This window comes from Bos indicus, chromosome 8, assembly GCF_029378745.1.
Source record: "Bos indicus isolate NIAB-ARS_2022 breed Sahiwal x Tharparkar chromosome 8, NIAB-ARS_B.indTharparkar_mat_pri_1.0, whole genome shotgun sequence".
Lineage (NCBI taxonomy): Eukaryota > Metazoa > Chordata > Mammalia > Artiodactyla > Bovidae > Bos > Bos indicus.
In genome coordinates, this window is record NC_091767.1 from 110865414 (window position 1) to 110879062 (window position 13649).

Genomic DNA, 13649 nt, shown 5'->3' on the forward strand with positions numbered 1-13649 from the left:
CAGGAGTAATTCACAACACTATACTGGTTCATTGAATATTATGAGCTGCCCTCATGGTACCTAGTGTTAATGTCTGCTCATGTAAAGCCGATTTTACATTAAAAAAAAATAAGATTCTTCTTTATAGAATTAATATCCAACCTCACTTTTAATCAAACTATCAAGGAATATTCCCCTTCATGGATCACAGCCTTGACATAGTGAAGGGGCTTGTGTAAGATCATGGCATCCAGTCCCATCACTTCATGGCAAACAGAAGGGGAAAAAGTGGAAGCAGTGACAGATTTTATTTTGGAGGCTACAAAATCACTGCGGACAGTGACTGCAGCCCTGGTGGCTCAGATGGTAAAGAATCTGTCTGCAATGCAGGAGACTCGGTTTAGATTCCTGGGTCGGGAAGATCCCCCAGAGAAGGGAATGGCAACCCACTCCGGTATCTTGCCTGGAGAATTTCATGAACAGAAGATCCTGGCACGTTACAGTCCATGGAGTTGCAAAGAGTCAGACATGACTGAGCAACTAGCACTTACTTGCTCCTTGGAAGGAAAGCTATGACAAACCTAGACAGAGTATTAAAAAGCAGAGACATCACTTTACTGACAAAGGTCCATAAGTCAAAGCTGAGGCTTGCCAGGTAGCGCTAGTGGTGAAGAATCCACCTGTCAATGCAGTGGGTTCAATCCCTGGGTTGGGAAGATCCCCTGGGGGAGGAAATGGCAACCTACTCCAGTATTCTTGTCTGGAAAAGTCCATGGACAGAGGAGCCTGGCGGGCTACAGTCCATGGAGTCGCAAAGAGTCAAACCCAGCTGGGCACGCACACACACAGGTTTTCCAGCAGTCATGTACAGATGTGAGTGGGGCCATAAAGAAGACTGAGCGCCAAAGAACTGATGCTTTCAAACTGGTGCTGGAGAAGACTCTCGAGAGTTCCGTGGACAGCAAGGAGGTCCAACCAGTCCATCCTAAAGGAAATCAGCCCTGAATATTCATTGGAAGGACTGAAGCTGAAGCTGAAACTCCAATATTTTGGCCACCTGATGTTAAGAACTGACTCACTGGAAAAGACCCTGATGCTGGGAAAGATTGAAGGCAGGAGGAGAAGGGGATGACAGAGGATGGGCTGGTTGGATGGCATCACCGACTCAATGGACATGAGTTTGAACAAACTCTGGGAGTTGGTGATGGCCAGAGAGGCCTGGCATGCTGCAGTCCATGGAGTTGCAAACAGCTGGACATGACTGAGCGACTGAACATCAGAAAATCGGAAACTAAGACAACGCTGTTAACTACACTCTGATACAAAAAATAGAAACTTTTAAAAAATAATAATCGGTCGTGAGGAAAATGCAAATCAAAACCACAGCGAGATACCACTTCATTTCTTCTGGGGTGGCTGTGATCAAAAACTCAGAAAGTGGCAAGTGTCGGGAGGATGTGGAAGAACCGGACCCTCACACGTTGCTGGTGGGAATGTAATGTGGTGCAGCCATTGTGGAAAGAAGTCTGATAATTTCTCATAAAATTAAAAACACAGTTATATGACTCAGCAATTTCAACTTCTAGTTGCACACCCAAATGAAAACCATACGTTTGCACAAACAGTTGTACAAGGGTGTTTATACCAGCATTATTCGTAAGCTTTCAGTGGGTGAAAATAGCCCAAATGTCTATTAACTGATACGTGGACAATGAGCTCTGTCCACACAATGGAAGATTATTTGACCACACAAAGGAATGGAGTACTGACGCACGACAACGCGGGTGAGCCTTGGAAACACGCTAACGCGTCACAAAAGAGCATTTCTATGAAACGTCCGGAGCAGTCCAGTGGATCAAGACAGAAAGTGGGCTAGTGACCGCTTACGGCTGGGGAGATGAATGCTGATAGCCAAAGGTATCAGGTTTCTTTTCAAGGTGATAAACGTGCTCTGAAGTTGACCGTGGTGATGGCTGCACATATACTATATATATATATATATGTATTTCATGCTCAAGCTCAGTCGCTCAGTCGTGTCTGACTCTTTGCGACCCCATGGACCATGGACGGTAGCCCACCAGGCTCCTCGGTCTATGGAGTTTTCAGGCAAGAACACTGGAGTGGGTAGCCATTTCCTTCTTCGGGGGATCTTCCTGAACCAGGAATTGAGCCTGCATCTCCTACACTGCAGGCAGATCCTTTACCTCTGAGACACCTGGGAAGCCACACTATATATTTACATAGACTTTACACTGTATACTTGTATGTACTATGAACCACGGAACTGTGTACTTCACGTGGGTGAAATGCATGTAACACTTATTACATTGCAATAAAGCTGTTCAATAAAACAAAATAAGGGTTATTTGTACACAGCACGCCAACTGCTAATATGTCTGTGAAATAGACATTGTTAGGTGACATCTAACCCAATACAGCTTAGGTCCATCGCATCCTAACTTACTTGACAGTTTTTCCTAACTACCTATGGACAGCAGGGCTAAAACGAGGACTTCCTAGTGCACAGAAAGGAAGATCAAAATCCTAAAATGCTAGAGAGATCAGTGACCGAGGAGGAAACGGTGACTTTTCTTTGTGTTTTGAAAACATGCCGGCACTCAATGAAGAAAGCACAGGACTGGAGGCGGTCCATTGTATTTACCCGGGAAAATGTTGAGTCGTATGTGACTCCACCTCTGCTGGGAAGTGACCGGAAAGTAGTTGTGGCTGGAAGCAGGATTTCCCGGTGTAAGTTCTGTCATGGGAACCAAGCAACTCCAGTCGTCGGACTTCAGCTAGCAACAAATATAAAAACAGTAGAGATGGCTCTAGGGAGCGATAAATCCCTTCATCCTGATGCCTGCGTGGGGCTTACGGGGCAACCACTTTGGAACAAAATGAATGATGGACGCCTAATGGAACACTGTAATAAAAGCACTAATAAACATCAAGTCCCAGGTTTAATAAGCAGAGTAAAGGCCTGCTTCTATTTCACCCCGGTCGTAACAGCCACCTGTTGGTGGTGGCCAGGGATGGGCAGGGGGTTAGGGCCGAGCCTCCGGATGTCTTCACTTTGAGGATTCATAAAAAAGCAGCAGCCAGAAGGTGATGTGAACGTTTAAATAAAACCCAGGCTCTTGCCGTGGGCCTGGGGGTAAACGAGTCAGCCTGAGCCTCCCAGCACTCTCCCCTAGGTCAGCACTTCACTGGAAGGGCCCGCTTGTTGTTGCCGTTATGCATTTCCCCAGTGTATTATGGATCCACACTTTTGTAAAATACAATGAAGATCAGCAGACAAACTTCAAAAAGCAAGAACGTCCCCAAACACAAACCAAATTGTTTATTGGATTACATTCATCCGGCATAACGTTACTTTGTCCAATTGCTATCAAAAGTATGTGAACTGACTCTGTATTTATCTCACGGGCACCATTCCTGCGTCCCTGTGAGCAGACTGCCCCATGGAAAGCAGCACCCTGGACCTCGCATGCGCTGGGGTCAGGGGTGCACAGATCCACCCAGAAACCTCTGCAGGGTCGCACGGGGTAAGCACAACGTGTGAGCTCGGCCAGGCTGAGTGCAGGCAGGCAGGTGGGCAGAGCTGCTCCCAACAGCCCGTGACAAGCCCCCGCTCCCCCGGGGGACGTACCTCTGAAATGGCTTCAAACTCCTCGGGGGTGGCCGCGGCTCCTGTCCTGACTTCTCGTTGTGGGATTTCTGGCTGCTTATCTAAAGTTACAGTGACCATGAGGGTTACCATTCCCATTCAAAATCAGAATATACATACTTTCTTAGTGGGCTGTAGGGTCATTTTCATTTTGCCTAAAGATATCGTTTAAGTCAAAGTATCAGATGCCCAATGTAATAGATATACGTGTTAAAGTTCCTCCATATTTAAAATACTTAGGGTAACTTCAGAAGGGGTGCTGCACACCTGGTGGTTTGTCTGCTCATCAGAGGGTAAATATCATCTCCAAGTTTAGCCAGATAGACAAACTCATCACACGACTTGGGTTTTCAAAAGGCTGGACTGATAAAGTTCTGGAATATTGTTAGTCAATTCACAAACACTGTTTCCCCCAGTGGCATTCCAGAACTGACCCACGGGCGATTCACCAACAGGAGCCTGTGTGGACAGTCAGCCTCCTGAAAGCATCTTTCTCTGCGTCACTGGTCACTGCCTCCCACCATCATGTGACGGTTCAGGTCCCTCCAACTGTCTTTCGGGAGGGGAGACTGTCACGCCCCAGGAGCCTCCTACAAGCTGGGCACAGAGAGCCTCCAGGATAAGACCGCTAACTGACATGGCTCCTGTTTCCCAAGTAATGTACAGACATGCCCTTGAGGGTACATGTTTCTAGAAAGCTACCTCTGGGACCAACCTCAGAGGACACCAGTTCCATTCCAGGATTCGGAAAGGAACCTTCCTGGAAAGCCCAGAGCTGCCGCGTCCTTATGCAGGCCCTGGGGGCTGGGGTGCAGCAGAATGAGCGGGGGCAGCGGCCCCACAGCTGCCCGGACCGGGCTCCAGACCGCCCTGGCCGCCCAGGCAGCCTGCTCCCCAAACCCTGCGCCTCCCGGGGGTGCTGCAGTGTGAGAATAGCGAAAGTTGAGCCGAAGGACACTGTTAAGCTAAATCTCAAAAATCACGGAGCCCTTGAGGGGGGATGTCATCAGCCTCTGTGGCAGCGAGGGGGGCCTCTGGACGAGACTGTCTGGGCGCGAAGTGAGCCATCAGGGGCCCCCACAAAGCTCCCCACAAAGGTCCCCCAGGCACCTTCTTCGAAGTTTGCCGCTTGAATCGACACTCGAGGGGCGTGATCTCCCGTGAAGTAGGACGTGTCCACGTCGAAGCCCCGGATAACTCCCTGGATGCCCAGCTGGACCACGCACCAGTCGTGACCTGCAGACGTAGAAAACAGGACCCCCGCGGCTGAATCCCGCCGCCGAGCCGCAGGGCTGAGCACGCCGACAGCGGAAGTGAAACACCGGAAACGACCTTCGCGCATCGGGGAAAACGGTGCGGGCTCCTTCTCCCGAGGCTGCAAGGTCTCTTATGACGTGGCTACACCCGACCGCCACTCGCCACACGGACCCTCACTTCTAATCTGACCAGAGCGTACATAAGCCCTGGGTCCAGAGGGGCCACATGTCTGACTCCAAACTGGCCACCTCCTGTGGGCAGCATTGGCAGACGGGCATCTCTGAGCTTCATTTCTTTTACCTGCAAATCAGAGATGAGCTCAGCTTCCAAAAAGTTCAGCTGTAACTCTGGTATAGGGACCACCAGCCCAGCTAGGCCAGGGCTCAGTACTGAGCTGGGTCTCCTGGAACAGCCTAAGCTTTGCCTTCAGGGCCCCAGCCAGGACTACCCCACCCTGCATCGGATGACATAGAAGAACTCCCAGTATGACACTGTGTGATTCTTGGTTTCCAGCAGTCAGATTCAAATCCACCTTAAAATGTCCAGTTTTATTAGAATCTAATAAGGCCTAATACTTTGCCAACAAAGGACCATCTAGTCGAGGCTCTGGGTCGGACACGACTGACTGAGCGACTGAACTGAACTGAATAAGGCCTGGGCTTCCCTGGTGGCTCAGACGGTGAAGACTCTGCCTGCAATGCGGGAGACCTGGCAAGAGGACATGGCAGTCCACTCCAGTATTCTTGCCTGGAGAATCCCATGGACAGAGGAGCCTGGCGGGCTACAGTTCACAGGGTCCCAGAGAGTCGGACATGACCAAGCACAGCATGAGCACAGCCATTAAGGCCTGGCGTACCACAGAAATACAGAAAATTAGAAATAGCGACTGTTTCTGTAACACCTGAGACAGTAGCAAGAAAGTCCGAGATTAGCCTGATGCTGGCTGGTTTTCTTTTACAGACATTTCTTTAAATTTAAAGGGTGTATGTTGACTGATGAGTAGCAGTGAGCGGAAGTAGCCTCTTAAGGTGACATAAAGATAGGATGGATCTTGGCTGAGCTCCTGGCTTCTCTCACCATTGCTGTGACCTGAGCTAAGTGAATGAGGCTGTTTCCATGGCAATCGGATGGGACCAGAACACCTACTTCAGAGAGGGGTGCTGACATCAAATGCCGCACACGCACCGACCCGTGTGTGCACACGGCTCAGTCTCCTTCACCCACAGCCCTCCTTTTCCAGAGTCTCCTTTTCCTCACAAGTGCCTGCCTGCTCCTGCTCGCATTGATGACCAGGGCTCTTGCGACCCCTCCTGAATTGGCAGAGCCTGCCATTCAGAAGGGACATCTGAGGTGACCGAGTAGTCCAAGGGCCCGTTTTAAAATCGACTCCCAACGTGCACTGCTTTCCAATAGCCCCTGATCTCAAATGTCACAGGAGTGAGTGAACAGTCATCATCGTCTTACCTGGAATCCTTTTCCTTCTGGTCTGCCATCCATCCATCCATTTCCCAAACTCAGTGTACTCGTGTTCTTTAAAACTTGGGTTGTCCCTCTAAAGCAAAGATGAGCGGATCGTTAACCTTCACGCAAGAGCCTGGGCTCCCAGCAAATAAACTTCTGCCCCAAAGGGACAGATGGGTGGTACAGAGAACAGGGACTGTAGGGGAGACGGAGGACGATGCCCGCATATCTTCATATTGGCTTCCAAGAAAGAAGTCCTACTTCTCTGCAGGCCTTCATCCTTCTCTGCGGGCCTTCATCCTTCTCTGCGGGCCTTCATCCTTCTCTGCGGGCCTTCATCCAGGGAACTTGCCACTGGCAGCAAAAGGTAAAACCACATGGCTCATTCCAGGGGCCCCACCACTGGTGCAGCCGCAACCTGGGCGCCTCCTGAAAGGCCGTTCAGCAAAGCAAGAAAGGGTAGCTGGACTCCCAGAGCAACCCCGAAAAGACTGGGCAACCAGAATCCGGCCGAGTCTTAGGAAGCGTAGGCTCGATGCTGAGGGTCACTCTGAACAGTCACCCCTGCCCCCACTCCCATGCTCTGAGCTGCTCCAGGCCCAGCAGTGAAAGTGAGACCCCCGCCCCACAGCAGTCACACGCTGCCGGGCGCCAGCTCTACGGGCACCAAGGCCATCACCCCTCTAGCAGTAACTCTCGCTGGTCCCACTGCAGGGACCAGGTGGCGGGATTCCCCAGAGTTCCCGTTCTTCCCTACATTTATCAGTATTTTCTGTTTTTAATAAACATATGCCAACGAAGGTCCATATAGTCAAAACTATGGTCTTCCCAGGAGTCATGTACGGATGTGAGAGTTAGACCATAAAGAAGGCTGAACACCAAAGATTGATGCTTTTGAACTGTGGTGTTGGAGAAGACGCTTTGAGAGTCCCTTGGACTGCAAGGAGATCAAACCAGTCCATCCTAAAAGAAATCAACCCTGAATATTCATTGGAAGGCCTGATGCTGAAGCTGAAGCTCCAATACTTTGGCCACTTGATTCGAAGAACTAACTCATTAGAAAAACACCCTGACGCTGGGCAAAAATTGAGGTCAGGAGGAGAAGGGGACGACAGAGGATGAGATGGTTGGATGGCATCACCAACTCTTTGAGCAAACTCTGGGAGATAGTGAAGGACAGGGAAGCCTGGGGTGCTACCGTCCACGGGGTCACAAAAAAGACATAACTGAGTGACTGAACAACATTTTTATAACTAAGTAGGAAATACATTTTCCAAAAAATTCAAGCTCTGCAACACTTTTCTTCCCATCACAAGTTATGAACACAATGTGGGGCAGAGAGAAATACAGAGGACATCAGCGACTCCCCCATAGAGCAAAGTGGTCCCAGAATCCTGTGTCGGTCCGCATTTGTCTCTGCGGTCTTAATAGGAGTGGGGGCTAATTTCCACACGTTTCTACTGTTCTAATACCCTAATTCTCTGGGCCACATCACGTGACTCCCAGCCTAAACACACAGGGAGATTTTAATTAGCAGGACTGCGTGGCTCACCCCACCCCAGCACTTAGCAGAGACCAATTTACAGTACCTTTAAAAGATTTTCAGCAGGAGCAAAGAAGTCATCTGTTGCAAATAAAATCTAGACAAAGAAAGAAGTAAAGATAAAATAACCATAAATTTAAAACCATTTTATTTCATTCCCTGGTGAAACATTATGAGATGCAGTAAAAAGAAAATGTGAAATTGCCGAGGGGGAGAGAAACAATATGCAATTAAGACACAATGCCTTTTAAATGCTTCGATTTCATTGCCTGCCTCCTCCTTAATCTTGCCTTCCCACCCTTTCCTTCTTAATCCCCCTTACCATCTGGATACAAAAGTGCTAACTTCTTAGAGAGAAAATAAACCAACTTTTTTCAGGAACGGAGGACCCTGGGCTTTGTGACCCTTGTCCCAGAGCAATGGGGAAAAAATTGTCACCAGAGTCACAACTGTGGCTTAGCCAACCCATCCTAGGGCGCCCTGCTGGGGGTGGGGGGTGGTCTGTGGTTTGTTTAGTTCAGTTGCTCAGTCGTGTCCAACTCTTTGCGACCCCATGGACTGCAGCATGCCAGGTATCCCTGTCCATCACCAACTCCCAGAGTTTACTCAAACTCATGTCCATCAAGTTGGTGATGCCACCCAACCATCTCATCCTCTGCCATCCCCTTCTCCTCCCACCTTCAATCTTTCCCAGCAACAGGGTCTCTTCAAATGAGTCAGGTCTTCACATCAGGTGGCCAAAGTATTGGAGTTTCAGCTTCAACATCAGTCCCTCCAATGAACATCCAAGACTGATCTCCTTTAGGATGGACTGGTTGGATCTCCTTGCAGTCCAAGGGACTCTCAAGAGTCTCCTCCAACACCACAGTTCAAAAGCATCAATTCTTTGGCGCTCACCTTTCTTTATAGTCCAACTCTCACCTCCATACATGACCACTGAAACAACCATAGCTTTGACTAGACGGACCTTTGTTGGCAAAGTAATGTCTCTGCTTTTGAATATGCTATCTAGGTTGGTCATAACTTTTCTTCCAAGGAGCAAGCACCTTTTAATTTCATGGCTGCAGTTGCCATCTGCAGTGATTTTGGACCCCAAGAAAATAAAGTCTGTCACTGTTTCCATTGTTTCCCCATCTATTTGCCATAAAGTGGTGAGACCAGATGCCATGATCTTAGTTTTCTGAACACTGAGTTTTAAGCCAACTTTTTCACTCTCCTATTTTACTTTCATCAAGAGGCTCTTTAGTTCTTCACTTTCTTCCATATAGGTGGTGTTATCTGCATATCTGAGATTATTGATATTTTTCACAGATTCAAGCTTGTGCTTCACCCAGCCCAGCATTTCACATGATGTACTCTGCATATAAGTTAAATAAGCAGGATGACATTATACAGTCTTGACATACTCCTTTCCCAATTTGGAACCAGTCTGTTGTTCCATGTCCAGTTCTGTTGCTTCTTGACCTGCATACAGATTTCTCAGGAGGCAGGTCAGGTGGTCTGATATTCCCATCTCTTGAAGAATTTTCCAGTTTGTGGTGATGCACACAGTCAAAGGCTTTGGCATAGTCAATAAAGCAGAAGTAGATGTTTTTCTGGAACTCTCTTGCTTTTTTGATGATCCATTGGATGTTAGCAATTTGATCTCTGGTTCCTTTGCCTTTTCTAAATCCACCTTGAACATCTGGAAGTTCTAGGTTCATGTACTGTTGAAGCCTGGGTTGGAGAATTTTGAGCATTACTTGCAGAGTACATCATGAGAAACGGTGGACTGGAAGAAACACAAGCTGGAATCAAGATTGCTGGGAGAAATATCAATAACCTCAGATATGCAGATGACACCACCCTTAGGGCAGAAAGTGAAGAGGAACTAAAAAGCCTCTTGATGAAAGTGAAAGTGGAGAGTGAAAAAGTTGGCTTAAAGCTCAACATTCAGAAAACGAAGATCGTGGCATCCGGTCCCATCACTTCATGGGAAATTGATGGGGAAACAGTGGAAACAGTGTCAGACTTTATTTTTGGGGGCTCCAAAATCACTGCAGATGGTGACTGCAGCCATGAAATTAAAAGATGCTTACTCCTTGGAAGGAAAGTTATGACTAACCTAGATAGCATATTCAAAAGCAGAGATATTACTTTGCCAACAAAGGTTCGTCTAGTCAAGGCTATGGTTTTTCCTGTGGTCATGTATGGATGTGAGAGTTGGACTGTGAAGAAGGCTGAGTGCCGAAGAAGTGATGCTTTTGAACTGTGGTGTTGGAGAAGACTCTTGAGAGTCCCTTGGACTGCAAGGAGATCCAACCAGTCCATTCTGAAGGAGATCAGCCCTGGAATTTCTTTGGAAGGAATGATGCTAAAGCTGAAACTCCAGTACTTTGGCCACCTCATGCGAAGAGTTGACTCATTGTAAAAGACTCTGATGCTGGGAGGGATTGGGGGCAGGAGGAGGAGGGGACAACAGAGGATGAGATGGCTGGATGGCATCACTGACTCGATAGACTTGAGTCTGGGTGAACTCCAGGAGTTGGTGATTGACAGGGAGACCTGGCATGCTGTGGTTCATGGGGTCCCAAAGAGTCGGACACAACTGAGTGATTGAACTGAACTGAACTGAACTTGCTAACGTGTGAGATGAATGCAATTGTGCAGTAGTTTGAACCTTCTTTGGCATTGCCTTTCTTTGGGATTGGAATGAAAACTGACCTTTTCCAGGCCTGGCCACTGCTGAGTTTTCCAAATTTGCTGGCATATTGAGTGCAGCACTTTCACAGCATCATCTTTCAGGATTTGAAATAGCTCAACTGGAATTCCATCACCTCCACTAGCTTTGCTCATAATGATGCTTCCTAAGACCCACTTGACTTCACATTCCAGGATGTCTGGCTCTAGGTGAGTGATCACACCATCGTGATTATCTGGGTCATGAAAATCTTTTTTGTATAGTTCTTCTGTGTATTCTTGCCACCTCTTCTTAATATCTTCTGCTTCTGTTAGGTCCATACCATTTCTGTCCTTTTTTGAGCCCATCTTTGCATGAAATGTTCCCTTGGTATCTCTAATTTTGTTGAAGAGATCTCTAGTCTTTCCCGTTCTATTGTTTTCCTCTATTTCTTTGCTTTGATCATTGAAGAAGGCTTTCTTATCTCTCCTTGCTATTCTTTGGAACTCTGCATTCAAATGCTTATATCTTTCCTTTTCTCCTTTGCTTTTCGCTTCTCTTCTTTTCACAGCTATTTGTAAGGCCTCCTCAGACAGCCATTTTGTCTTTTTGCATTTCTTTTTCTTGGGGATGGTCTTGATCACTGCCTCTTGTACAATGTCATAAACCTCTGTCCATAGTTCTTCAGGCACTCTCTCTATCAGACCTAATCCCTTGAATCTATTTATCACTTCCACTGTATAATCGTAAGGGATTTGATTTAGATCATACCTGAATGGTCTAGTGGTTTTCCCTACTTTCTTTAAGTCTGAATTTGGCAATAAGGAGTTCATGATTTGAGCCACAGTCAGCTTCCGGTCTTGTTTTTCCTGACTGTATAGAGCTTCTCCATCTTTGCTGCAAAGAATATAATCAATCTGATTTTGGTGTTGACCATCTGGTGATGTCCATGTGTAGAGTCTTCTCTTGTATTATTGGAAGAGGGTATTTGCTATGACCAGTGTGTTCTCTTGGCAGAACTCTGTTAGTCTTTGCCCTGCTTCATTCTGTACTCCAAGGCCAAATTTGCCTGTTACCCCAGGTATCTCTTGACTTCCTACTTTTGCATTCCAACCCCCTATAATGAAAAGGACATCTTTTTTGGGTGTTAGTTCTAGAAGGTCTTGTATGTCTTCATAGAACCATTCAACTTCAGCTTCTTCAGCATTATTGGTTGGGGCATAGACTTGGATTACCATGATATTGAATAGTTTGCCTTGGAAACCAACAGAGATCATTCTGTCATTTTTGAGATTGCACCCAAGTACTGCATTTTGGACTCTTTTGTTGTCTATGATGGTTACTCCATTTCTTCTAAGGGATTCTTGCCCACAGTAGTAGATATAATGGTCATCTGAGTTAAATTCACCCATTCCAATCCATTTTAGTTCTCTGATTCCTATAATGTCAACATTCACTCTTGCCATCTCCTGTTTGACCACTTCCAATTTGCCTTGATTCATGGACCTAACATTCCAGGTTCCTATGAAATGTTTTTCTTATAGCATCTGACTTTACTTCCATAACCAGTCAGATCCACAACTGGGTGTTGTTTTGGCTTTGGCTCCGTCTCTTCATTCTTTCTGGAGTTATTTCTCCACTGATCTCCAGTAGCATATTGGGCACCTACCGACCTGGGGAGTTCCTCTTTCAGCATCCTATCATTTTGCATTTTCATACTGTTCATGGGGTTCTCAAGGCAAGAATACTGAAGTGGTTTTCCATTCCCCTCTCCAGTGGACCATGTTTTGTCAAAACTTCCACCATGACCCGTCCATCTTGGGTGGCCCTACACAGCATGGCTCATGGTTTCATTGAGTTAGACAAGGCTGTGGTCCATGTCATCAGTTTGATTAGTTTTCTGTGATTGTGGTTTTCATTCTGTCTGCCCTCTGATGGAGAAGGATAAGAGGCTTATGGAAGCTTCCTGATGGGAGAGACTGACTGAGGGGGAAACTGGGTCTTGTTATAATGGGTGGGGCCATGTTCAGTAAATCTTTGATCCAATATTCTGTTGATGGCTGAGGCTGTGTTCCCTCCCTGTTGTTTGACCTGAGACCAAACCATGGTGGAGGTAATGAAGATAATGGCGACCTCCTTCAAAAGGCCCCAAGCACACACTGCTACACTCAGGTCCCCCGACCCTGCAGCAGGCCACTGCCAACCCATGCCTCCACTGGAGACTCCTGGACACAGGCAAGTCTGGGTCAGTCTCTTGTGAGGTCACTGCTCCTTTCTCCTGGTCCTGGTGCACAAGGTTCTGTGTGTGCCCTCCAGGAGTCTATTTCCCAGTCCTGTGTAAGTTCTGGCGGCTCTATGGGGGGATTAATGGCGACCTCCTCCAAGAGGGCTTATGCCAAACCCAGGTCTGCTGCACCCCGAGCCCCTGCCCCTGTGGCAGTCCACTGCTGCCCCGGACCTCCACAGGAGACACTCAGAGACAGTTCTGGCTCAGTCTCTGGGGGGGGTCTCTGGGTCCTGGTGCACACAAGGTTTGTTTGCTCTGTCCAAGCATCTCTGGCGGGGAAGGGGTTTGGTTCTAAACACGATTTTGCCCTCCTACCATCTTGCTGAGGCTTCTCCTTTGCCTCTGTGGTTTGTTAACCAAAGCAGAATGTTTGTTTGGCCACACCTCATGGTTCGGGGGGGGGTTTAGTTGCCCTGTCAAGCAGGGATTGAACCCTGGATATGGCAATGAAAGAGCTGAGTCCTCACCACTGGACTCCCAAAGCAGAACACTTTAGAGAGTGAGGTGCAGACTGGCTGCTGGCCACTCCACCAAGCCTGGAGCCTGGGGACCCCTGTGGTCTGGGAAAGAGTGTCCTGACCTCTGAGCCCAGCCAGAACCTAAAAGGCTGGGGAGGGCCTAGCTGTCTGGGAGCTGCTGGTTGTCTGGTTGGCCAAATGTGGGGGCCATCTCTGTGTGACTGGAAAGCATAGGATTTGGAGTGAAGCGCACATCAAAGGAAGGTGTCATTAGCATCCAATTAAAATAAATTAATTAATTTAATAAAAAAGGAAGGTGTCAGTGAGCCCAGATTTGC

The 13649-nt window shown here is 47.7% G+C and overlaps 1 protein-coding gene across 2 annotated transcripts in view; it reads right to left on the reverse strand.

Annotated features, from left to right (window-relative positions):
• The window catches only part of ALLC (allantoicase), a 30461-nt gene that overhangs the window by 5635 nt on the left and 11177 nt on the right, over window positions 1-13649 (reverse strand). For both annotated transcript variants that reach the window (XM_070795410.1, XM_070795411.1), the window contains exons 4-8: window positions 7954-8004; window positions 6368-6455; window positions 4757-4882; window positions 3629-3708; window positions 2642-2774 (exon numbers count right to left, since the gene is read on the reverse strand). In XM_070795410.1, the coding sequence (XP_070651511.1) occupies window positions 2642-2774; window positions 3629-3708; window positions 4757-4882; window positions 6368-6455; window positions 7954-8004 (478 nt within the window). The remainder of the gene's footprint in view (window positions 1-2641; window positions 2775-3628; window positions 3709-4756; window positions 4883-6367; window positions 6456-7953; window positions 8005-13649) is intronic.